The sequence below is a fragment of the Ambystoma mexicanum genome, chromosome 4q, assembly GCF_040938575.1.
Source record: "Ambystoma mexicanum isolate Mex_15411 chromosome 4q, UKY_AmexF1_1, whole genome shotgun sequence".
In the NCBI taxonomy this organism is placed as follows: Eukaryota; Metazoa; Chordata; class Amphibia; order Caudata; family Ambystomatidae; genus Ambystoma; species Ambystoma mexicanum.
This window is the reverse complement of record NC_090928.1, coordinates 857,949,228-857,975,578: the sequence shown is the minus strand read 5'-3', so window position 1 is coordinate 857,975,578 and position 26,351 is coordinate 857,949,228. Positions and strand designations below refer to the sequence as shown.

At 43.8% G+C, this 26,351-nt stretch overlaps 1 protein-coding gene across 2 annotated transcripts in view; it reads right to left on the bottom strand.

Moving 5' to 3' along the window:
- LOC138468025 (fibrillin-2-like) overlaps positions 1–26,351 on the bottom strand; it is a 691,910-nt gene that overhangs the window by 195,759 nt on the left and 469,800 nt on the right. For both annotated transcript variants that reach the window (XM_069608420.1, XM_069608421.1), the window contains one exon: positions 344–536. In XM_069608420.1, coding sequence (XP_069464521.1) covers positions 344–536 — 193 coding nt within the window. The remainder of the gene's footprint in view (positions 1–343; positions 537–26,351) is intronic.

The window sequence follows — 26,351 nt, the reverse complement described above, 5'->3', positions numbered from 1 at the left end:
AGGTCTAATAAGAAATAACAGTTCTTACCGTTGGACAGGATTGAGTTATGATTGTCACTTTGAGGACAATAGATGTGAAGGACAGAGACAACATTACTTTTGTGCGATGATACCTTCCTACACTGGGTCGCAGAGAACGACCAAAAGGGGTTGCAGATTCTACCAGGCTACTTGAGATGAAGGTCACCAAACCACGTGAGGCAGTGTTTTCCACAGTAGTGACCGAGAAAAAAGAAATAGGCATAGGACATGCTTGTTGCATTACAATTTTTTTTGTTTTAAATCCATGACTTTTATCTCATTTCATGATGATGAAAGCAGAAACTATTTGTTAAATGCTTACCATTAACAAAGCATTTCAATCCATCGGGACCACTGCCGACTGTCCGAAGTGGACAACTGCCACAGCTGAAGAAAGCAGGGCCCGGCTGATTGGTGCAGCTCACATCAGGAAAACAAGGTTCACCCTTGCACTGAGAAGTAGTGTTAGAACAGAAGACTCCAGAGAAGCCCTCCGAGCAGGAGCACCCAACCACCTAAAAAAGAACAAAGTTAGATGAGAGCGCAAACCTAACACAGCCCTCTGCAGTTGCATCCTTCTACACACTACAATCCCCTAGCTTTCTCTTCTTTTTATTCCCGACTATTCCTATTATATGTTTACTCTCATGCTGCACCTCCCCTTCTGAGAACAGACAATTGTGTCTCTGTCAATCATTTATAAAAGGGAGCGTCAAAATGGGCTTATCATTTTGCAAATGTTTTCTCATAACGGGTATGCATTCTATCACATTTATTCTATATCGTCAGGTAAATCCAACCATAAAGTAACTAAAAGCTCACATTTATAGAGCTAACCTTCCCTAGTATCGTTTATGTGATTGTCAAAGAGCTGTCTTCAGGCAGAAGCATTCAAGTTGTTGTGATACATATGCCATACATCATGCATTTAACAGGACACATTTTAAAATTCAGCTTTCATTGGAGAGCTTTTAGTAGATTGGGTCAACAGCCCAATATGGATGAAAGGATAATGAACTTTAGAGTTCTGGCATTACCACCCTACAAACAGACATGTGATAATTTGGGTACAGTGGCTAGTTTTCTAAAGCCTCAATATTCTCTCAGAGCAGCCATGTGTTTATAGCCTAAGGAAATCATCACTACAAAAAAGCAGGCTAGAAATCAAACTCTTTGCATTATTTTACTGTATATTAATCCACGAGAAGATTTCAGCGTGTCTGCAGAGAGATGTTGACTTGGAAAAGTATTAATGTAGGGGCCATTTTGCATAAATACTTGCAATATATTCGAGATTGTGGGTGGCACGCGCTGAAAGGCATGTACGCACACACAGGTCAGGTGGAAGCAGCCAATGTGTGGCTTACTGCGTGCCATGCCCATGTTTACAGGGGCTCTCTCCTCAACACAAAGAATGCTAGTATGATTTGATATTATAGTTTATTTATATCGCGCCCATACACAAGTGTTTCAGGGCGCGAAGAGGCAAGGGGGTGGTACAAGGGAGGAAAACAGTGATCTTACTAGGCACAGTGACATTGAGAACACGCAAGTGAAGGGGAGATTGGAGTGGGAAAGTGCTGAACATGAGATGAAATAACAAAAACTAGTAGAATGGCCAGCAGGTGGCAAGTGCAGTAATTAAGCACAGACAATGGGTGTCTGATAAGTGCAGAAAAGGGGGCTGTACGGTTTCAGAAAGGTGGGCAGGGATCAGGGCCTGGATACAGAGGGCAGCAAGGAGCCAAGTGCAGAACAGACAGATCCGCAGGGATGAGGAAGAGAGAAGGCAGAAGCAAAGAGGAGGGTCTTGAGGTGCTTCCGGAACAGAAGATTGTTCTCCTCGAGTTTCAAAGAGGCAGGGAGGCTGTTCCAGAGGGAGGCCCCAGCCGAAGAGAGAGATCTACCGCCAACGCATTGCTTGGAGAAGTGACTGACCCTGAGGGAGTTGGAGGAAGAGGAGTGAAGAGCTAGTGTTGGAATGTATTTCCGCAGGGAGAGTTGAAGGTATAGAGGACCCAGACCGCAGAAGGCCTTGTGGACAATGCAGAGGGTTTTGAACTTAATCCGTTCAGCCACTGGGAGCCAATGAAGAGATTTCAGGGCTGGAGGGAAAAGATCCCTGGGCTTGAGGCCAAGGACAAGTCTTGCAGTCCTCTTCTGGATAAGTTGCAGAGGGCGGAGAGTAGTGGCAGGCAGATTTAGAAAGAGGCTGTTGCAATAGTCCAGCCTAGAGAGAACCAGAGCTCTAGAGACAATGAGCTTCTGGGAGTAGGAGAGGAAAGGAAGAATACCTCTGAGGAGGTGAAGTTGGTAGTTTGACTTTTTAGAGACGTCTGAGATGTGTGGAGAAAGGGAAAACATGCAGTTGAAGATGGCCCTGATGGTTCTTAGCCTCACAGGTGGGAGCAGAAAGAGTTCCAAAGAGGTCCATTGTAGCTTCTGCTAAAATCCTGCCCACCCATCCTCCAAAGTGGCAAAAAAGCCTGGCCTGTAAATAGGCAAGCTCTATGTTTGGCACTTAGGACAGAAACTTTTTTGCCCTTCACTCCCAGATTTCTGTACCCATCCCTACAGATAAATGGCCTCCCAGTCCCTGCCAGCAAAATAGGGGAGCAAAAAGACTGCCAACAAAAAAAATAGAAACAATGGACACACCTGCTTCCAACCACAGAGCTCCCAGGGTATATGCAGCTCATTGGAACAGAAAAGCAGGGTCACAGGAAGTAGCATAATTTTTACTGCCTTAAGTCATTGGGTGCTGGAAATTAAGCTTCCTAAGAGGGATAGGTATGAACCGTGATAAATAGGTTTCACCTGACACTATGTGAAACCTCCCCCACCCTAGGTAACTCCTCACCCATATCTTCTCACCATAACTGCCCAACAGAATATCTTTGCTACCCCTATCATCATTTATAGTTATATTTTAGTTATATTATAGTATATTTATGCTGTCTGTTAGTTCAGATGATTGCTTTGTGAAGGGAAATTAGTTTCAAAGAAAAGAATGCCTAGAAATAAAAATGCCACTTTAAATACAAACATGTGAGATGCAGCATCTGAAAAATAAGACGTGCAAGAAAATGTGCACTGTTTCTGCCCATCTATAACAGGTATACATCTCTGAAGTAACTGATTAAGCCAAGAAAATAAGTCCTTCCAATTACCAGAAAGTATCCAGCAAATCTTATTAAAATGGAAAAACAGTCCAATCTGGGATGAAAGCACAGCCTTTCATAGGAGATTCAAAACCGAAATTAGGCCTTGCAATGTGTATATTTCATTTTACAGGACTGAAAATCTTCTTTATAGAAAGAAACTTACAGAGATAGCAAAAATAAGTTGCGACAGGAGTTTAGTTGCAAAGAAAAAATTATAATGTTGCTGTGTTTTATGGGACTGTAAAAGCAAACGGAAAAGGAAATGTGACTTTAAAGACCGCAAATGTGAATGAAACCAAACTAATTGAAACTTGACCTGAACTGCCAATTTGTATTCCTTCCACACCAGCCCCAACAAGCTAAAGGGCAGGGGGCTTACCGTCACATGAGAAAAGTGTGATCACTGGCCTTTGGAGCTAAACCATAAAAGCAGATGACTGCCTGGAGTTGATTCTCAGGAAGCCAGTCCCTGAAGTGCAAAACAAATGGTTTTAATTTACAACTTCCATCTGCCACAGGCCATCTGCTAATGATCTTAAATATACAAGAAATGGCCCCTCTGGAGTGGTGCCCTCTCAAGAAATCAAACCCCACATCTTTCACGGGATAGGAACTTAACACTTTTAGAAACCAGAGGTCTGATAAAATGGGGAAGCCAGATTCTGGAATCACTGAAGGGGCCTGGAATGAAGTCAAAAAAGGCCCTACCAGCCTTACCTTAAAGAATGTGCAGCATGATGACCAGCACTCTGTGGGTAAAAAAGAAACTCCATCTTGGAGCTCAAAGCAACTGCCACCATGTGGCTGTACCAGCCAGGAACAGGTATGCCATTTCAGATTTTGATTCATCGCATTATATAAAATAATGCACTATGTGAAATCTACATATGGAATGATATGTTTGATTGTAACTATCGAACAGAAGGTCATAGAGACATAACATGTTATTTTTTAAAATCAAGGGGAAAAGCTCTATCAGCTGGATGTAAAACAACATTTTTATGAAATTATATCAATTATGCAAATTAGGTGAAGGTGGATATGTTCACAAAGAAATGGGGCATGATTGTGATTTATACATCCTAGCATCCATCCCGCAGAGCCTATTATTCTGAAATGTAAATGGAATTGTTGTGTAAAAGTATTAGTTAGAAAAAGACAACAATCCATAACACACACACCACATGCTGAGTTGAGAGGAGAATCAGGTAATTTGATCCATCTGATTGATTGTAATCTGATGAACTGATAGTAACATGATCCCATGTGATTAAAATGCTGTTTTAGAAAGTAACAATTGTTTAATGTAGAAATCTCCAAGATGACATCACATAAAATGGGAGAGAACCAGGGTGTAGAAGTCACTTCCATTAGATTTCCCTCGTCATTAATATGCCCCATGTGTACGGAAATGTTGGTTTAGTGTAATGTCACTTCTGGAACACTGTCCAATCACATAATACATTGAGCAATTAGATTACAGAAATTATACACACCTCAAAAGGAAGGGGTTTCTGCTTTATAAATCTGCTTTATAAAATTCAAACCTATAGATACTGGGCACACACTGACTCATTTGCTTGCTCACTGACTGGCTGGCTGATGGAGGGGAAGAAAGAGAGAAAGGAGAATTGATAACAACAGAAAGGAAAATGGAAAAGATTTCTTTCCTTTGGACCCATTTTTTGATTACTTGCAAGAGAGACCTAGGTGGGTTTAAAGTCAGAGGCCTTCTTCAGTGGGAAAGACAGCAGCCAGGCCCAAATACACAAAGAAAGGAACCAGACTGTGAAGGGAGGGTGACCCTATCTTGCTGACTGATACCCACATGTTCCTAGAGGGGGAGAATTGAACCAGTGCTTAGGAGGGTAACCACCTGTCTGTGAGACAGCTACTTGAAATTAATATGTTAATATAACATTAAGGGGAAATAATCCTGAGGGGAGCAATGCTCTACATGGAAATAGATTAAATGTCAGCCCTTTTTATTTGTAAAAGTACTGAGGGGGCAGGGCACATAACTTAACTATACATCCTGAGAAATTGAAACATAATTCAGAGGTGTAATTGCTTCTGGAAACTTTAGGTTTGATACAATAGTTCCCAAAGGGTGGGTTCATTGGGAGATGCCTGACTCCTTCTCTGTGCACTGACCTAGAAGGGTAACACAATTGAAGAAATTCCCTGGTTACATCACTAATTAGAGCTATGTTACTGGTGCTAAAAAATGGAAAGGGATTATTAACTGCTGCCCATTTTTCTGCCGTTAAGTTCTCCATTGAAAATTAGAAATGTACATGTTTTTGTGTTAATGCAAAAGAAACACCACTGAAGGGAATATAGCAAACATACGCTTTCATTTTGTAAGTGATTTACATGTGGGAATGTTAAGTAATTTGTCATTTCATTTGTGTTTTCTGGAACTCTGTTTGTCCATTGAGCAAAGGGGGATGCATCTATTTTTAATTAAGGGGAAGTAGAGAGATTTAGATAGGCAGAGAAGTTCTGATTTAATTTGGCTTTTAACAAATGAAAACCTTATCCCAGACCATTATGCATTTTTCAATCCATGATTTATGTGCGCTCAAAGTACATAAAATGCATACACACTGTTTTGCGTGTGTTACAAAACTCAACATTCATGTAAATGTAGCATAGAAAAGCGATGCATCCAGTGCATTGAGTATTGTTCATTAAAGTCACTATTGACATTGGAATTTCATAGATGTATAGTTTGTGTATATTTAGATTGATTCAATTATTTATATTTAATTAATACATAAAACCTCTTGTTCCGAAAAGGGAGGGATTCTAATGGGAATCAATATTATTGAATAGGGGGTCCGAGGTTAATAAAAAGACCTTTATTCAATAAATAAAAATTGCGGCTGGTTTGGGGTGGGTGGAAAAGTTGGATGTTGCCCGATTAAAACAACCTAAATTTGTAAGATGGGCAACTTATACAAGAGGAGTGAGGAGTGTCAATAGTACTGCTTTCTGAAGCAAATGTAATTTGGGAAAGGGATGGATACCATGAATACATGGACTAACTGCAAACATACACAAAGCAGGAATACTTTTCTGTGAGCAATTCCCCCAAAATATGTGCAATTGAGAACGAGTTCCTGTTTGCAAATACAGCTCAATAGTTCTAGCACTGATTCCTCATGATGGTGAATGTGCACAGCCACAAACACCTGCTTCCTGGGTGCATACAACCCTCTTGCTTTGCACGGCATTGCCACTCTTATTCTTTTGATTATTTTGTATGCATGTTTGTAAAACATGGAAACTCTGTGCTAACTTTGTATAATGAACCTAGCACATCGAAATGCAGACTACAGAAAAACTCACCTGCATGGAACCAATCACAGAAGAAACCTTTGCCGCACTGATCAAGGACACCAACTTTGCAGGATTCCCAAGGAACCACTGCCCCCTGACATCTTCAAAGGAATCCTCAACTATAGAACCCAGCAGCTTATTTCCGGAACCTAATGAATTTATCACTCAAAAGAGGAATAGTACCGCCTACCTTCAAATCAGCATACATCAAACCATTGATAAAAAAGGAATCAGAAAGTGCAGAAGACCCGAGCAACTACAGACCAATATTTAACCTGCCCTAACCCGCAAAGATCCGGGAGAGCCATGTATACAAGATCGTACTTAAATACGTCAAAAACAAATGGAATACTTGACTGGTCACAAGTTGGCTTCAGACCAGAGAGAGGAACAGAATCAGCACTCCTCTCAATATGGGAGGACCTAAAAATAAACGCAGACGACAATGTCCAATCAGCCCTCATACTACTGGACATATCAGCAGCATTTGACACAATCAGCCACGCAACACTAACAAAAAGATTTTAAAAATGTGTCATGGGCGCCCCTCTATGAGAACGAACACAGGTAAAATGGCCTGTTCTATGGGATGGTACCCAACAAATCTGAAACACGTGTATGGGGTTGCTGTTGGTACTTTTGTTCAGATGGGAATTGCCATAGCATTTCGGTGCTAGACTGCCCATGTGGGCGGGACAAAGACTGATATGCAAATGGATATTGCACATCTGTGAAAGGTACAGTGAGCTAAAGTATGGCTGCGGACTCTCGAGTGGGTACCTTCCCAAAGAATAGGTCAAGGGCCCTGTTCGTTCTCGCAGAGGGGCGCCTATGGACTATTTTTTGATTATTTAAGGGACTTGTGTTTAGTCACCCTAGTTTCCTAGGGTCATCCAGACGGGGACTCCTTGCTCATTGTGCTCAGAGAGGCACAGCTCCACCTCACTGATGAGACCCAACAAGGCTGAAACATGTGTATGGGATTGCTGTTGGTACTCTTTTTTAGATGGGAATTGCCGTAGCATTTCGGTGCTGGACTGCCTATGTGGGCGGGACAAAGACTGATATGCAAATGGATATTTCCCATCTGTGAAAGGTACAGTGAGCTAAAGTGTGGCTGTGGACTCTCGAGTGGGTACCTTCCCAAAGAACAGGTCAATGGGCTGTGTTCGTTCTCGCAGAGGGGCGCCTACGGACAATTTTTTGACTAATAAAAAGATTGATGTAATGTGGCATACAGGAATCTGTACTAAAGTGGCTTACCTCATTCCTAACAAACTGAACCAAAATAACCTACCTACAACTGTTCACCTCAAACACCAAAAATATTTCCTGCGGAATCCCTCAGGGATCCGGCCTCTCGCCTCTGCTTTTCAACATCTCCATGTGCCCACTGATGAAAATCATTTGAAGCCACGGACTTACTGCTTACAACTATGCATACAACACACAACTGATTGTGAAAACAAACAGAACCCAGGAACAAAATAACTATCTTAAAAACTGCCTCACAGACATCTACAATTGGATGACAACGAACAAGCTTAAACTGAACCCAGCAAAAACAGAAATAATGGTCTCACCCGCAGGATTCGAGGGAGGGAACCCACAACTGGACTGGCCGACCAGCATGGGAATGCAACTACCGATGTAGTAATTGACCTAGGAATACTGATGGGAAATATACTATTCCTGGAAGTGCAAGTCAACACAATCACCAAAAAATGCCTCTTCCTCCTCAGACTACTCAGAGGATTACTTCCCTAACTCTCCCTCCCTCACAGAATCCTCACATTCCTATCTCTGATACTCACAAGAATTGACTATGCAAACAGCCTTCACCTTGGAATGCCAGAAAGACTCAGCAAGAACCTCAAAAGGGTACAAAATACAGCAGACAGGATCCTATTAACACTAAACAGAAGATAGTACATCATGCCAGCACTGAAAAGACTATACTGGTTACCAGTAAAAAAACACATCCAATTCAAAGCAGTCTGCATCGCCAACACCAATCCTTGCACAGACAAGGAGCTGAATCCTCCAAGACAAGATTAGCCGGTTCCGTCCAAGAAGGGACCTAAGATCCAGCAACGACCTACAAATAGAGGCAAAACATTATGAAAAAAAGAAATTTGGCAGAACATCATTCTCACGTCTAATTGCCACCCTCTGGAACACCATGCCCAAAGAAATTAGAAGCACAGAAGACCCACCTCACCTTCAGGAATATTACTAACCCTCTTCCACTTCCTGCTCCTCCTACATAACCAACGGCACTACTCCAGACCTTGGGCTATACACACTACACATAAACAAACCAAGCATCAATTCTTTGTTCACACCCACCATCTCTGAGATGCTGTAAGCACACCTAGTGTGAACCACCCCACATAGTCCATAAAATCATCAATAACGCAAGTACACTCCAAGACAGCAGATAGTCTTACAGCTACTGTCTCCCTCAACTCTCGTTCCCTTATGGACACTAGCTAACCAGTGTGCCCAACCACAATCCACCCAACACCACACAACACACTAACACCAACACAAACACTAGAACACACCCGAGGAAATGAGTTTTACCCATATGGTTACAATGCACAGAGCCTTCCACACCAAGCCCTACATGCAAAACAACACTCAGAGATGCCAGTTCCTCCTGGTTCTGAAACTATCCTCTCATCCTATCCTCACTAACCTCCCCACTGCCCCCTTTCTTCCAGAGCCACACAAGCGCCTGGAGACTGCCCCTGGGTGATAGTGGTGCATGGTATTAATCAACATAACATAGCAGTTGTATTCACCTGCAAAATGACATTTGGTCCTTCTCTGGTAAGTGGGCAGTATGGAATTTGGGCCATTTGTGGTAACTGAGGATAGTCGAATCTGGCACTGCTTCCCTAACTTGGGAGAGGAGAATATTGCATGTGTTGTACTCAGTGAGCGCAATCATTTTTGGACTTACTGTGCTAACTGGGCATAATGCAACCTGGCCCTACTGCCCTAATTGAGCAGAATGCAAACTTAACGTGGTACAAGAGTTAAAGACAGAACAACACAAAACATTTCCGAACACCTTGTATTTACTTTGGGAGTAATAGGTATTACGTTGCTCATAGATGGTTTGACGTCACTCCTGTCACTACATAAATAAATGATAATCCAAACTATTTCATATTTTTCAGGGAACAAGACTCACCCATTTGGGGTGTGCGACCATCATTAGGTATGTAGCTTTTCAGTTCAGCACAAGAAACGAGAAACTGTTATTTCTAGACCTCTGTTCAAAATAATTAAAGGGAAGACTTCAGAAAGCTTAAGTGAAACACTTGTTGACTCCACTCTGCGATGACACCTCATTTAAACGAATACTTTTGGATATGCTTCCTTGATGAAGATGTAATCAAGTGATTCCTTTTTAGAAAAAACTTTCTAATGCATTATGGATGATGTTAGAATCAAGTATTGGACACTTACTGAATAGTCAAATGATATAACTTCCCTTTTGATATATTTATCTCCAAATCGTAAATCATAAAGCTGCCTAGTTCAACTATTTGTTATTGTTGTTGTTTCTTTGTGATGTTCTATCTGATACAGCCCTGCCACCCTGAGAGTCTGGGGGTAAAAGACGAAATAAACTAAGACTATGAATTTGCAGTAAGGAATAGAATAGATAGTGTGAAAAGAAGTGTGACAGGTAGTTATTACTGTATGCATAGATAGAGAGTAACCAGATATCTACACACATACAAACGAAGTACATATAGCGGACACAAGTACACATAGAACTACAGAGCACACATGAAAAACACATGCTTATAAACATGAACAACACATGCACGTAGATACGAAGGACATGCACACATCTGTACGTAGCCCTGAAGAACATTAACATATAAGAAGATGAAGGGTAACAGGTTAAAGGATGAACCAAAGTGCAGCCATTTTTCTAGCACCAAGACCGCAGTGGGCCTAGAAGTATCAGGGCCTGAGAAAAATGCTGATGTACACATATATTTGACAAGCTGTGAAGTTGCTGAGAACAGCAGCCGTAACATGCGCCCCGGTTATGCACAGAAGGGAGTAGTAGGTGTGCAGAACAGAAGCAAAGACGGGATAATAGTTCTCAGTAGACGAAGCAGTAACCTTCCAAGTTAATTGAATTAATAGAAACAACCAGCCCTTGTTGTCCAGTTGCACGAGAATACTATGCCAAGACACTGTGATGAATCCTATGGATCTCTCACCAAATCCCTGCCTAAAATATCGTCCCAGGTGGCCAGGAAAAGACAGGCGCTTCCTGATCTGGACCTTGGGTGTGGTGCTGTGCGGAAGGATCACATGGGAGGAGAAAAGGCTCATGGAGGTGAGAGGAATCCATGGGGTGAGATACAGTATTTATCTTCCCCTAAGGAAGAAGTACAAATTCCAAAATGCCTAATCGCCTGTTGCCACAATAATCTAACTGTTCCAAGTTCCATGTCTTATAAACGATTAACCAAATAACGAATTCATTTGTACGAAAAAGAAATAACGAAAAAAATAGCACATTTCATTTATTTCTTTTTTGGGGGGCTCAAGCCCCTGTTTCCCCTTTCCAAACCTCCCAACACCCTCACCACAAGATTTAACCTTTTATCACACCCTACATATATTTTCTTTAAAAGATTCTGTATTTTTCGTTATTTATGTTTCGTTATAAATGCCATTTGTTATTTATTTTCCATTATTAACACTTTATACCACTGTTCTGCTGGTTCAACACCTAAATAATAAAAAACCCAATCTCAAACCTATAGACCTAAGTATTTCCCTAACTCAAAAGAAGGAAATGGTCAGAAGTCTCTAACTAATAATCACCAAAAGTTTAGAACAATGTATTCCTCGTTTCAAACCAAACTAGTAAATGATTTGTATAACATTTCTTCAGTGAATGTTATAGAAAACAGAAGGCCAATTAACAGAACACAAAGTGCTAGAAAAAACAACTTTTTTGCCTGGGACTTTGCGCCCCATAATTCCCTCAGTATTAGGACGAGGGATACAGAAATATACTACAGTCGGTGTGATCTCTTAATTGGTGTAAATGACCTACACCTGAAGGGTACTGGGAGGCTTAAAAAGCCCACTCAGGTGCAGGCATTAGAAGTAGAAGTAGAAGGAAATGGAGAAGCTGAACTGTGGAAGAGGAAGAAACAGCGCAAGCCATGGTTGCAGCCGAGAAGGACGACTGAGGTAAGAGACGACGCTGGGCCATTGAATCTCCAAGAGCCATGATGGGTCCTGAAAGAGTCTTAGCCTGTGACTCTCCCAATTGCAGAGGTCGAGCAGCGGGAAGTGTGAGGTCGAGACGCTTGCCTGTTAATATTTAGTTGTGCAGAGTTCAAGCAGCGGGAAGCAGCAGCAGCGAGGGAAGTGTTTTCTCTTGTGAGGATCAAGGTGGCTGGGTTACACCTGACCCTCTCCGGGGCAGAGGAGTCTGCATTCGTTGATGACATAAGCAGAGAAGGACCAGAGGAGGTTGTCTAGCTGGCCACGAGAAGCCACAAGCCCTGAAGACCTGCGAATACTGAGCGGAGCATACAGGAGTGACTTACCTGGTGAGTTCACAGCCCATGTATGCACAGCAGGCCGCTTCACTCGTGAGTGAGGGAAAGTGAGAAAGGAACAATTTTGAATACCCAACTATGCAAAACCAACAAAATGAATCCATATTAAAAGCAAGTGACTGTATAAATCAGTGCATGAGAGTGTGGAAAGCCCAAACACCCCACGGTAAAGCTGTAATTGTTTGAAAAGCTTACAAGCAATACCCAAGCCAATACTTTATAAAAAATCAGCCAAAGCCATGGTAGAAGAAAGGAGAGACTATCTTGTGATCAGAATTATGTTGTTGATAGAGGGGAAAGAAAGGTGGCAAACAGGCTACCCTTCTGGAGAAGATTGTCCAGAGGGAGATGAGCATAGTTGCCAAGAAGTTTTGAAGAGCACTAATGTGGTTTCCTGTTCCCCCCACAATATGTTTAAAATTTGAGGCTGAAGAAATCTAATGACGTTGTTATGCTAAGTTGAAAGTGCCACTGGCAAGAGGTATTTCTCAAAATCAAAAGAGCCTTCCAAAGGCATAGCCAGGTAATAGTGGATGCAAGTGCTGAACTGTGGGATGCAAGTGCTGAACTGTGGTTCCAACAAAAACAACTCATATTGATTGATGCTACTTGTGAAAACTTGTTGAAGAAACGTTAGAATTATTTGTGAAGTCAAGTTTGTTAAGTCAACCATCTTGTCAAACATATGTGTTGTTATTACAAAGGTGAACCTTGTTCTTACTCCAGGAGGAGTTGGAATAGTTTATTTTTCAAGTTTGAAGTAAACCATGTTGAAAAGACATTTGGGGTTACTGCAAATGTGATCCTTTTTCTAACTCCGTGAGGAGTTGGAATAGTTTATTTCTTTTTTAATCCAAAAGTTATGACATTATCCTAATCAAGACATTTGTTGTTGCTTACAGGAAGAAAAACAAGAGGGGACAGTTCTTATTCCAGGAAGAGTGGGAACATCTAATTTCTGGAAATACTTTATTGAAGCCGTAGAACTTTGAACAAAACCTCAAAACTGCATTGCAACTTTGTGTTAAAATAGATTTCCCTGCTTTCTTTGAATGGTGGAGAAACCCCTTGTTCAGATCTGAGGAATGTAAATTCACCCAGGTTATTTCTTTATTTGTACATTTATAGAGCACGCAAAACCCACAGGCATCAAAGCGCTGTTGCATAGGAAGGAGGGTAAGGCAAGGGACAGCAGGATGGGAAGGGAGAATAGTTCTGAGGAGGGTACAGTGTAAATAATCAAAGACAATTGAATAACATAGTTTATCAACATCTTCTGAAATTCCAGGATCGGGGCTCAGAGCATAGGTGGAGACGAAGGTTATTACGCAGTTCGGTGGCAATGACTGGAAAGCTAGAGCCTCCAGCTCTGGGGCGTCTGAAGCATGGGGTATCAAGTCTATGGCTGTAGTGTATTGTTATAGGTCTTAGTGAATTGATCTTGCAAATTCTCTGCAGGAGGTATGGGGATGCAGAGTAGGAAAGGAAGTGGTGAGTGATCGAGAGGACTTTAAAGTTAATCCATTCTCTAATTGGTAGCAGGTGAGCATCCATTCTATGTGTAGAGACATGGTCCTGCCTGGATAAGGTCATAGCTGCATAGATAGCATTATTCTGAATAGTTTCTAATTTGTTGAGGTTGCACTCTGTTATGCCAGCAAGGAGGGAGCTGCAGTATTCGATCCGGGAACCAATTACTGTTCTGGCTACTGTCAGCTGATCTTGAGTAGATAAGAAGTGTTTAGTTGAATTCAGTAGATTGCTACAAATTGCGGAGCACGCCCCCGCAGCGGGCCGCAGGTGCATCCCTGGGGAAGAGGGGGGTTTGTGAGAGCCCAGATGAAATGTAAAAAAAAAAAAGAAGTGTTTAGTTGAATTCAGTAGATTGGTAGTAAAGGCCACGGAGGATGCGATCACGTTGATATGTCGGGTCATGCTGAAACTGTAAACCAGGTAGACACCTAGCGTTTTGACCAAGGAGGAGACTGGATGTTACAAGTGTGAAAAGTGACATTGGGCCTTATTATGAGTATGCCAGTCCGGTAACAACGGTGCCGGTAAGCTACCGGCACCTTTGTTACCGGTCCAGCGCACTCTGAGTTCTGCGGCGTGTGCCTTTCCGCCCGCCAGGTCTGATCTGGCGGGCAGAAAGGTACCCGCTCGCAGACCTTGACGGATGCACCGGCACCGTTATTAACGGTGCCGGTGCATCCATTCTCCCCATTCCCATTGAGTCCTATGGGACTCAAATGGGAATGGGAGTAATTTTTCTCTGTGCCTGCCAATGGGGAATTACCGGGACCGCTGACGCTGTAATGCCCCAGTAATTCCCCATTGCCAGGCACAGGAAAAAAAACGACACTGGCAGCAGATGTGTCGTTTCTACCAGCACGGATGCCGCCAGGGTCGTTATGAGGCCCATTGATTATATTGCAAAGCAAATCATATGTTAAACAATGTTGATTAACTGAATTGCCAGATATTTCCTTATTACTTTATTTGTTGTACAAGTGTGAGAATTAGATATCCTTTTGTTAGAGTATTTCCTTTAATTTAGTTTATGCAGGGAAATCCTCATCAGAGTAGGGATAGTGAGGTGTTCATCCAACCTTTTTATTTAATAAAATGGCTAAAGTTAAAAACTCTTTATAAAGTTGTCCGCCTCACATTTCTGATCCCTCACAACCCTCTATAGTGAACCTAGAAAGGATGTCCCAAAAGGCCACTCTCAAACACGGTACCCTAATATGTGATCCAGACATGAAAACACTGGCGATTCATTGCAAGCCAAACAGTGATAAGACACCTGCAGAACTCCCTAAAAGCAAATGCAGACACCAGACAGCACACACGGCCAAGTTCAAAGGAGAGGGAAGGCCTCATCGCGTTGGAATGATCAGGAAGTATTCTTTAATTGCAATTATGGCAGACGACGGAGTTCGATCTCCCCCGCTTGTGTCTCACACATATCTTGATATTGTGAGGGGTCAGAAATGCGAGGCAGACAACTTGATAAAGATTTTTCAACAGTAGCCATTTTATTAACTTTAAATGGTGTGATAAATGCCTCGTTATCCCTATACTAAAGAGGATTTCCCTACCTATCCAACTAAGACTAAAGGAAAACACTCCCAACAAAAGGAATCTGTCTGTCACATTTAAACATACATAAAACTTATAAAGGTATGATATGGCAATTCAGGTTTAACAAAATAGCAGTTATCCTTAAACATGAACGTTATATCCTTATAATCAGGGCCGTATCCCCTTCAACAGGTTTAAAGCAGGATTTTACAACTCAAGGTTCCCAAATAAGAAAGTTTCTTTTTTAGAAGCCAAGTTCTGTTCTTAATATAACAAAGTTCTTCTAACTCCAAAAGTCTTTCACTTGGCCTTTGACAAAGTTTGCATGAAACGGAAAAAAGAATCTTTGTCTTCACACTTATAGTTAATATTTCAACTTAACTTCTCCTCCATGGAAAAGAAACTCACAATTCTTCTTGATCATCAACAAGGTCTGTCAGGATAGTTTTTCCACAATCTCCTCCTTGGGAAAACAAACACCAACAACAATATCTTGTAATGATCGTTTTACCACAGTTCATCATACACATTTAGTGGCTTTGCCACTTTCCTTCCTTCCAAGCTTCAACCACAATGCTGTACTTCAAGGTCTTCTTCCCGATCCACTAGCATGTCAGGACTACCACTAAAAATCCCGTTCCTGTTCTACTCGCCTGCCTGGATAAAAACACTTAACATTACTACAAGTACTCTGTGGTGAGACTTGCTGCAAACCTTTACAAATGTCTTTGATTTCCAACAACATTAAGATTCACAACTTCTTCTGTGAGGATGCAATACATATTGTTGCTGTTTATTCCACTGATTTTGGTTTAGGCAATGCTTGTTGGTGTCTTGCTTAGCTATTCCCTCTTCATCACTCTGGGAATACTGGGTACAATCTTTCTGCCTTATTATTCTCTCTTTAATTTGCCAATGTTGTTTATAGTTTTTCTGAAGCATTGCCCCCTCTTTACTTTGCCATTGTGGTTTTCTATCTTCGTTCAATAGAGCTCTCTCTTTGCTTTGGCAATACTCTTTGCATTGGCAATAGTAGTTGTAACCTCTCTTTTCTTATCCTCTTTCAAAGTGCTTATAACTTCAATATGACTTTCTTGCATTAGTTCGGTATTCAAAATATTTATTAGCATCCATCAGTCGACTCCGGAGCATTCCGGGATTGCCAAAAAAGGTAGACTCACCGGTTTCTTTATATGCATCTGCTCAATTCACTGCCACTGCAAGTTCTGCTTCTTCTGATGATACCTGAATGCTTTGTTCACGTTCCCGAGGCCCGTACCGGTTGGCAAAGGAGCCTTTCTTGCTCCTCATGCACTGCAGTACTCGCCAGCCACCGACACAAGGCACGTACAAACACTGCTTCCCACTGGGCAACCTCTACACTTCAGTATTTTAATGTCAAAGACCTTCTTGAGACCGACATCCGCTTCAATGTCAGCGCCGGCTCCAATGTCTTTGTTTCTCTGCTTTTGCTGCTGCAACTGCAGCTGGCAACTTCTTCTACTGCTCCACCTTCTTGTTCTAATGGCCTGCACCTTAAACATTTAAAAGTCCCACTCAGGTGTGGGTCATTAGGCGCACTAGACTGCATACTGCAGTTCTGTACCTCTGAGTCCCTCTTCCTCGTCCCAGTACTTAGGGTATTATGGGACTTGAAGTCCATAATGTTCTGGTCCCTTTTTCTAGCACTCATTTCAGGTCCAACCTTATTTAATTCACTCTGTTTATTGAATACACCTTTAGGGAAGGATTTTAGAGGAGGTAATGTTTTATTCTTGACTTGATAGCTCAAACCTAAGGGAAAAGCATAAGCATCAGACGTTTAGGTATTAATGCCTTGATTCTTATATATATTATTCCATGTTGGTCATAATCATTTTTACTACTAACAAGGTGGGTAGTTTTGGGAAGGTTAGCCTGACTTTGACAACAAGCAATTAGATATTCGGGCATCATGCAAATCTCTTACGCTGAAGAAGAGAAATTCTGCGTTCCTCCAAACGGAGTCGTCCCATTACCTTGGGGCCCTTCTCCACCCAGGTGATCCATCCCGCTAATACCACACCCACGGTTAGGATCAGTTAGCGGTTTCCTTCCCCTGACTACCTGGGACAAGGCTTTAGGCAGGGTTTCTGTGAGGACTCTGCAGGATTCATCACCTACTGTTCCCCTAAATATCTGGCCTCTCGGTCCAGGTTATTTTCCTTTCTCTAATTCAGCAGCCTCCCCGAGATTGAAAGAGGGTTCTTTTGTTTCTAAATCCACACTGCACCCACTGAAAATTTCTCTTCTTGTACCCAAGAATGTTGGGGTCTTCTTCTCATCAGGAAATACACTCGTTTTTTTATTTCAAATGGGCGCCCCGGAAGATCCGTTAATCGAAATGGGGAACATCGCTACCCAAAACCATTTGCATGGGAAAGTCAGGTATCACTGCCACTAACAATGGTGTTCCCTTCCCCAATACAGTAACATCAAGTTTGGTTAAGTGATGTCCTTTAGCCTGCCCGTGAACACAACCTATATTTCTGGGGGAAGAATGGCAGTTTTCACCGCAGACTCCTTACTTGTGGTATCCAACTGAGCCCATATTGTCTTCCCATGTATTATTACTGAGAGTCGATAATTGTTTGTCCCCTACACAAAGCATGATATCAGAATTCTCAACAGAGCTGCTTCTTTTAGAATGAAAAGAGATAGTCATTTTGCTAGGAAATTAAAACTTTTCCCTTTGTCTAGAGCAGCGGTATACAAATTGCGGAGCACGCCCCCGCAGCGGGCCCCAGGTGCATCCCTGGGGAAGAGGGGGGTTTGTAAGAGCCCAGATGAAATGTAAAAAAAAAAAAAAAAAAAACAACTTTTTTTTATTGGAAGAAATGGGCACGGGTGGCTCACATGGTCAGGCTGAAGCATGAAACTTTCTCACGCACTGATGAAAAAGTGCCACGCAGTTGTACATGGATATTCATTCCTTAAGTCACAGACTGTTTCAATAGTACCCAAGGGGGTGTTAAAATGTAAGTAAATTGTGATATTTAAAGAATATTTGTTCAACAACAATGGTCTAAATGACTAACTGCATAGTGAAGTAACTCATAAAACTGGCACACATTAGCCAAAAAGGAGGCCCATTTTAACTGGCCCACACTAACATTTTGCATTTCTGGTACAGGCATTGCCCTGTTGCCCTATAGGCCAGTCCGAGCCTGGTAGCTCATCCATAATGGCGAGGGGGCACCCACCAGTGGAACCCTCGCCCATTATGGAGGAGCTAAGGAGCCCAGCACAGTGAGCACTCCCTCAGCTGCTTTTTCCAGCTAAGGGAGTGCTCCCGGGCAGGTTGAACTGTCAAAGGAAACCCTTTTTCCCTTTGACAGTTCAGTTCCCCAGCCACACATGCTCACTGAGCCAAGCAATGCTGGGGTGTTTTTCTTCACCAGCATTGCTTAGCTCTTTGGAAATGCTGGCTAGGGCACTGCATGTCTGTATGTGCGAGGGGGAGCTCCTGTGCCTCTTCGCACATATGGACAGAGCAGCCTGGAGCAGGGCGTTTCAGCACCCACACACAGGCCAATGCAGAATGTATGTTTATGTTCATTATTTTTATTTAAACGTGTATGGATGCATGTATGCTGGTGTTATGAGTGAGTGTATGGTGATGGATGCTCATGTGAATGATAGAAAAATGCCTAAATGCCTTTGTTGCACAATCCCCCTACCCACGTGGCAAAATCAGCTCTCCTTCTGAGGCGCTGTGGAGCCCAGGGGACAGGGATTGTATTTTTTTTACTGGATTTCTATCATAGATGTCCAGTCAAAAATACCATTCTCTCCCTCTTGGCCCCCCCAGAGCTTTGCATACACACATAATCATGTTGATTGTGTTAGGCAGATTGGGGCCCAGGGGACAGGGATGGTATCTTTTTACTGGACATCTATCATAGATGTCCAGTAAAAAATGTCATGCCTGGCCCCTGTGCCCCCCAGCACTAATTGCAATCTGTTTGGCTATTTACCCATTTTTTTTTTAAAGTATGCTCTACAATGCAACATTTTAACCCATTATTTTAAAAAAATTCACAGGAGGAAACCCCCCCCGAACACCCCTTGATTGGTTCGGGCTTCCCCACTGCGCTCGATCGCTATGGCATTTTTGGGGGAAATAGTTATGTCCCTATACTTAAAAAATTCACCAGCTGCCACTGGCCCTCGGACTGTGTTGGGAACGGGATGGAGGGAGCCCAGGGACTGTGGTGGGAGCAGGATGGGCGGGAACCATGGGATAGTGGTGCGAGCAGGGCGGGGAGAGCCCAGGGTGTGTGATGGGGTCGGAAGAGCCTAGTGACTCCGTAGGAGTGAGATGAGGGAGCCCAGCGACTGTGATGGGAGCAGGTGATGGCGCACAATACATACTGTCCATTTGGCATTTTTGGGCGGCCCGGCCTGCCCACATTTTGCTCAAGGGGGGGCCCAGGCAGGCAAAAAAAGTTTGAAGACCACTGGTCTAGAGCCATGTGGAAATTGTAAGGGACATTGGTAGATGGAATGTTCAAAACTTCCACGTATAAAATATCTCAATTCTATGAGAGAAGGATTTTTTGTGAAGTCTAAATCTCTGAAGTATGAAGAATTAAAATGTTTCGGAACTTTCAATAAAGACTCATGAGATATATTTGTGTTTAAGGACAAAATATCATGGGGTTTATCCTTTTCCACAACATTTTTGATATTATTTGATAATCCCTACTTGATTCTTGCGAATGTAAGTGTGATGGGCTAGATTGGTATGTGACCTGTAACATCAGCCTCAACTGAACTCCATGAGGATTCGACCTCTTGATATTTTGGTTTACCACTGATGCAAGTTTAGCTCAGGAGCAAAGTGTTTGTCTTGGAAGCAAGACAACCCGGCGCAACACAGGTTCAAAACCTCATCCTGCGCTTAGAAACCACTCAGTGGTATTAAGCGCATTAAAAATGAACAATAAAATAAATGGAGCAGATCATTTTTTCTGGATGTGGTTTGTTCAGGGTCAAAACAGGGCATCCTATCATATGACTCTTCCTTCTCTTTGTCACTAAACTCGCACTTAGCCTCATTCCCCAAACAAGAGGGACATTTTTTCCTGAGGCAATGTTCAGAGTATTATTTTTAAATCTCTCCTTATACTATGTCTCCAAAGCAACATCATATATCAATCTTCCTACTCTATCACCTCTGTGTATTTCACTGGGATTTACTGGAGTGTTCAAGAGCATGAATTTTAATTCCTATTCACAAGAAACCAAGGGATATATTATCAATTCTGTCTACTGCACAGGCATAATGTAGGCAACCAGATAACCAGGAAACTCTATTTACAACAACAGAAAAACTACAAGCCTACCCTCCCTGGGATGACACACTTTTGAGGAAATAACAGATGGTAAATGTTACCTTCTACAAGTTGTCTCACAGGACTAATGGCTTGTCCTGATAATCTATGAAATGTTAAGCCTATATTCATCTTGAGAGGTCACTGTAACGCTCACCTGGTATCCACCCGACTTGGTTGGACTGCTTCAGACCTGGATTCACCTCCCTCGGGTTCTCGTTCTGCCGAAGACAGGAGTTCTGGTTTAGCCCAAAATCTCTTACTCTCGAGGCCCAACTCCCGTGTGAACCCCAGCGGCCCCCTTAGAGTTTTCCTCACCTTGTGTTTTGATAAGATGTGCTCTCCGTCCTGCAGTTCTGTGCAGGGGCGAGTCGTGAAATGGGCGCCTTGCTGCCAAGTTACTTCACTGGCGTGGGCCCGAGAGTCCGGACCTGCTGCGACTCCACTCTTGAGGTAAGTCTATTGTTCTTAAATAATGTGTCCATAATTGTAATTGCCCCGGTTAATGTCCTCCTTCTCTTGTAGGTGCAGAAGGGATGATGAAGACGTCGAGCTGATGGAGAGGGCTGTGCTCGAGATGGTGAGTGAATGCGCAGAGCGCAGCGCTATGTGTGCTTTTGCTGTTTGGCTAACCTGTATTATTCTTCTATTGCAGGCCGCCGTGATGTTCCTGGATGAAGAACGGCCGGAAGGATGCAGAAAGTTGAGTGGAAGATGTCCGGACCACCGTCAAGTACTAACAGAGAGTTTCGCTAGGTAAGCGCACTTCCGAATGATGCTTGAACGAGGAAGGTGAACACTTACTAATGTTGTCCTTTTCTTTCCTCCTCCAGGATGCTGCTTTCAATCGGGGACGAGCTTCTGAGCCGACACTGGAGCGATTGAGGAGCTGGATTGCCAAGCAGGTAATCAGGTAAAGATGGTAAGGATGGTTAATGGTGTTCTTCTTCTCTTCTCCCTTGCAGGTGCAGGCCTGGAATGCTGCGTAGAGATCACGGTGAACGTCACGCTGCAAGTGCAGAGCAACGCGAAAGGTGTGCTGCAGCTTGGGCATGGCTTAAATAGCCTACAGGTATCCCAGGTGCCTTCAGGGCTGACCACACCCTAGATGCTAGACCGCATGGTTCAGTTCTGAACTGAACCATGTGGGGGCAGCCATGTTGTTCCATTCCCATTGGAAGCTCCATCTGCCATATGAGCCTGGCGCCAAAGGTGCCAGGACTGACTCCAGGAGAGTCTTGAGGCTCATGATTGGGCCCTTAGGGCCCTGCAGGAACACTGTGATGGGGCCCAGAGACCCTGAGTACCAGGGCCAGGGGCTATGGCCATGACAGTCACAGATTATTGGGTCCCTCTCTTAACAGTCCTTATCCCCTGATGACTATGGGTTCCAAATTCGTCTCTGCCCCCGGAGTAGATGTTATAGACTTAGGGTCTGATAGTTGTTCTTATTGCATATAATCTAAATAGGGAGGGAGTATGTCCATACCAATTTTCTTCTGATTCCCTGTCTGTGGGGTTAGCATACACAATGTTTGTTGGATCCCCAGATTGTATCAACTGATTCTAATCCCACTACAGACATATACGAGGGGTCAGAAATGCAAGGCGGACAACTTGATAAAGAATTTTCACAAGTAGCCATTTTATTAACTTAAAAGGGTGTGACAAACACCTTGCTGTCCCTAACCTAAAGAGGATTTCCCACCTATCCAACTAAGACTAAAGGAAAACACTGTAACATAAGAAGCCTGTCCCGACACACTTATACATACATCAAACTCATAAAGATACGATATTCAATTCAGGTTTAACAAAATAACAGTTATGCTTAAACATGAACCTTATAACCAGGTATCCTTGTATCCCCTTCCCCAGGTTTAAAACCAGGGTCGGATTTACCCGTCGACCAATCGGCTCAAGGCTGATCGGAAATCATGGTGAGGAGACCTGGGGGCCGGTTCTTGAAACCCACGCCTGGGCCGGTCTCCGGCCGAGGCGTGAGCTTCACACTTCAGGAAACGGCACCCAGGGCCTCTGCCCCACAGGACTGATGTAAGTTGCAAAGGATCTGTAAGTAAGTAACTTACAGATCCTTTGCAATTGCAGCCCCACCAGCCCACCGCAGATGCAGAGAAAGGTAACTGTGAAGTGTTACTTTCCTTTGATACATGCAGCCGGCCTGTGGCCATCTGCTGTGGCCCGCGACACCATGGCGCTAGCAGCAGTCTGTGTACAAAACACTGGGAGGGAGCGGCAGGGCTGGACGGGGCTGCCTCAGCCCAGCCTGCTCTCTTCCAGTGTTTTGTCCACAGACCCTGCTCTCCACAAACGCTGCGGTGCCGCCAGTGCCCACCACAAGTTGCAGCAGTGAGCTGCGTGGTGGGCCAGGATCCACGGCTTCCCAGCTGGGCCCCACTATATCTCGCCTGATTGAACGCTGGTCGAGCCTTCAGCCTAGGGACCCTGGACCCAGGAGCCCAGGGTCTGGCCTCGGTCCTTCCCATGCACAGAGAGTCTGCCTGGGCTGGGTGCCTCAGCTGTTGTTCCTGGTCCTGCTTCTTTCCTGGATGCACGGGTAGGCTACGAGCCAGGAGAAGGTAAGGGCCTCAACATTGCCCTACGCCTTCCAAAGACTCGAGGAGACCGGAGCAGGAAAACTGTGTGTGTGTTTGTTTATTTTTATTTTTGTAAGTAACTGACGCTTGGGTGAGTGCTAGTGTGGCTTGAGCTGAATTTACAGGCAGCTTCTTTGCATACATTTGCCAAACCAACTTGGACAAATGCAGCGCAGACACCACTCTCCTCCCCAGAAAAATGTCTTCCCACACAGTGTTCTCTCTCGTCTACCCTCCAAAATAGAAACCCGTCATCTAACACATACTAGACCTAGTGAGAGTTCACTCAATTGTTGTGTCCTCTATGCCCAAAAGAAATCCTGTTCCTGTCCATTCCTATTTACAACTTGGGAGAGGACTGTGCAATGAGCGTGCTTTAAGACATAAACCGAAATAAACTTCACAAGAGTTACAGTAACCGAAATGCCCTAAGGCGTAAGTGGAGGGAGTGTGATTATCAAACAAAGGGCCCCTCGAGCCCACACCACTGCATAGTCAGCAAACCTAATCCTATATTCTGGCCCCCTCTGGCCTGGCGACCGGCATGCGCTTGAAATGTCCTTGGGGGGCGGAGGTCTTGGGGCCGTTGGTATATTCCGAGCTGCTGTAAATCACTGCAGAGTGTGGAAAGCTTCGAGTCCCCTCAGAATCACTGGGACGTGTGAGCGCAGCTATGAGGTGCTCTGGCACTACTGTGGGAGGTGAGGAAAGTGGCACTAGTGTGAGTATTTGTGGGTCACTTCTGTGTTAGTGTTAGGACATTGGCAATGCCAACAGTTTGGGCTTTTGTGTAGGCATGGCCAAGACACTTGCCAGGTGCGGTCGTAGTGGTATTAACTGCCCATTGATGGTAGCAGGTGCAAAATGGTGCGAGCGAGTACCTGGGCATATAATATCAGTGCCTGAGAAATGCCACTTGTGCACAGGTCAGGGCTGTTGGCTTTGCCAGGGGTTTTTTTTGACAGTACTTCAGAGCAGGTCACATAGAATGCCTATGCGTCGAGTGGCTCTGGGATTACCTGGTTAAGACATTTTTATTGCACCAGTTGAGGTTTAAAACTCCAATTGAGCTATTGGCACTCAGAGGACGTCTTTGAGGAACGCGCTGGCAGGGGCACTTCCGGTGCAAGGTTTGTTGATGGGGCCTGGTGGGGGTGAGCTCGGGGAGTTCCCATGAACGGGGTGTTGCTAGGGGTTTGGGGGGGGCTGGGGAGGCTGTAGCCCCAGGTTTTCTTTTCGTTATGGCCCTGGATGGAGATTCAGGGAACTGTGGGCCCTGTCACAGAATTGTATGCAAAGTTATGTTATTTTATGAGTTGTGTTGTAATGTAACAGACACATGAACCCTCCATAAGTAGCATTTTCTGTAAAGTCATGAATTGACGCGATTCACGGATGATGGCTGAGGGCCACTTTTTTGGGGCACGGGGCCCACTTTTTTGGGGCGAGGGGTGGGCCACCTTTTTGAGGCGATGGGTGGGCCACTTCTTTTTGGGTGTCTGGGCCTATTTCCTGTCCCAGTCCGACCCTGTTTAAAGTAGGATTTTCCAAATCAAAGTTCAAAATAAAAAAGTTCCTTTTTAGTAGCCCGAATATTAGTTCAGCTCCGAATTAACATAACGTTCTTCCCACTCCAAATGTCTTAGGGTAAGAGTCTGGTTTGTCACTGTTTATTATATAAGTTTCACCTACCCGATCATCCCCATGGATTCTAGTAACATATCAATTACCCTGTCCTCATCCTTACGGTACTTCCACCCATTTACTATCCCAAGCTCCGAGGCCTAGTAGTATAAATGTTCAATTCAGAAGCCCTAGCCTGCCATTCCACAGAGAGTTATGCATAGTTTCCAGTCTCCTCGTGGGCGTTTTTTGCTGCCATAGAAAATCACAAGGAATTGTGTCTACTTTGTCAAAAAGGCTTATCGTTATTTCCCTTCTCACATGTTGTACCACATATAGTAGTCGTTGGATCGTCACCCTTTTATATAGAGCTGCCCTCCCTAATGGAGACAGAGGGAGTGCCCACTAGTGCTTCGTCTCAACTTCAAACCATCTAATCACTGGAACGATATTGAGGTCTTGAAACAGCTGCCCTTCTTCTGGATGATCACCCCTAGATAGGTGAATCCTGCTGCAACCATTTCCATAGGGAGGGTTGGTTTTACTCCATCTTCCCCCCCATGGGATCGGGTAATGGGTGGACTTCTCCCAATTTATTTTAATTCTTGCATAGCTGCCGAACTCTTCTAGTATATCAATTGCCCTAGGGATCACGACTGCTGGGTTTGAAAGATATAGTAAGATGTCATTGGCATACAGGGATATTATCTCATCCTTTCCACCTGACCATCCAATTCCCTCCAATATATGGTCCTGCCTGATTTGTTCCACAACTGACTCAAGTGCCACTGCAAAAAGCATTAGGGACAGAGGACACGCCTGTCCAGTCCCCCTTTCCAGCCAAAAACGGTCCGATATGGTGCCATTCACCTAGCTATGGGGTAATTGTACAGCATTCTCATCCACCTGATCAATCCCTCTCCAAAGGCCATTCTAGACAGTAACCCAAACATGTACTCCCATTCATTCGAGTCAAACGCTTTGTGGGCGCACAGAGACAGGATGCCTATGGGGGTCTGTGTCATGTTGGCCATCGCCATTATGAGATAGAGCCAGCTAATGTTCATTCTTGCTGGTCTGTGTGGAATGAAGCCACATTGGAAGCACTATTCTGCTTCCTTTTTTAATTCCTCCACTACCTGCCCATCTAGCAGATGGCATGCTTTTCAGCCTCCATGTCCTGCCCACCTATGGGTATTGTGCGACATCGTTAATGCCAATAGTGCATGTTCAGACCCCCTCTAGAAATGTATTAAGTGTGTCTACTCAATATTTCTCAGTCCTTGTGCATACAACATAATCTATTCTAGATAGGGAGACATATGCCGCCAAGAACAAGGAGTATCCCCTGTGCTCTGGGCTTGTCTCTCTCGATACATCAAACAGTCCAATGGCTTCCAGAAAATCACCCCATTTGGAACCTTTGACCATCGGTCCCAAATTCAACCTCCCTCCCACCTGATATGCTTCCCATAGCGCCTGCTTCAAGACTACAAAGTCCCTGTT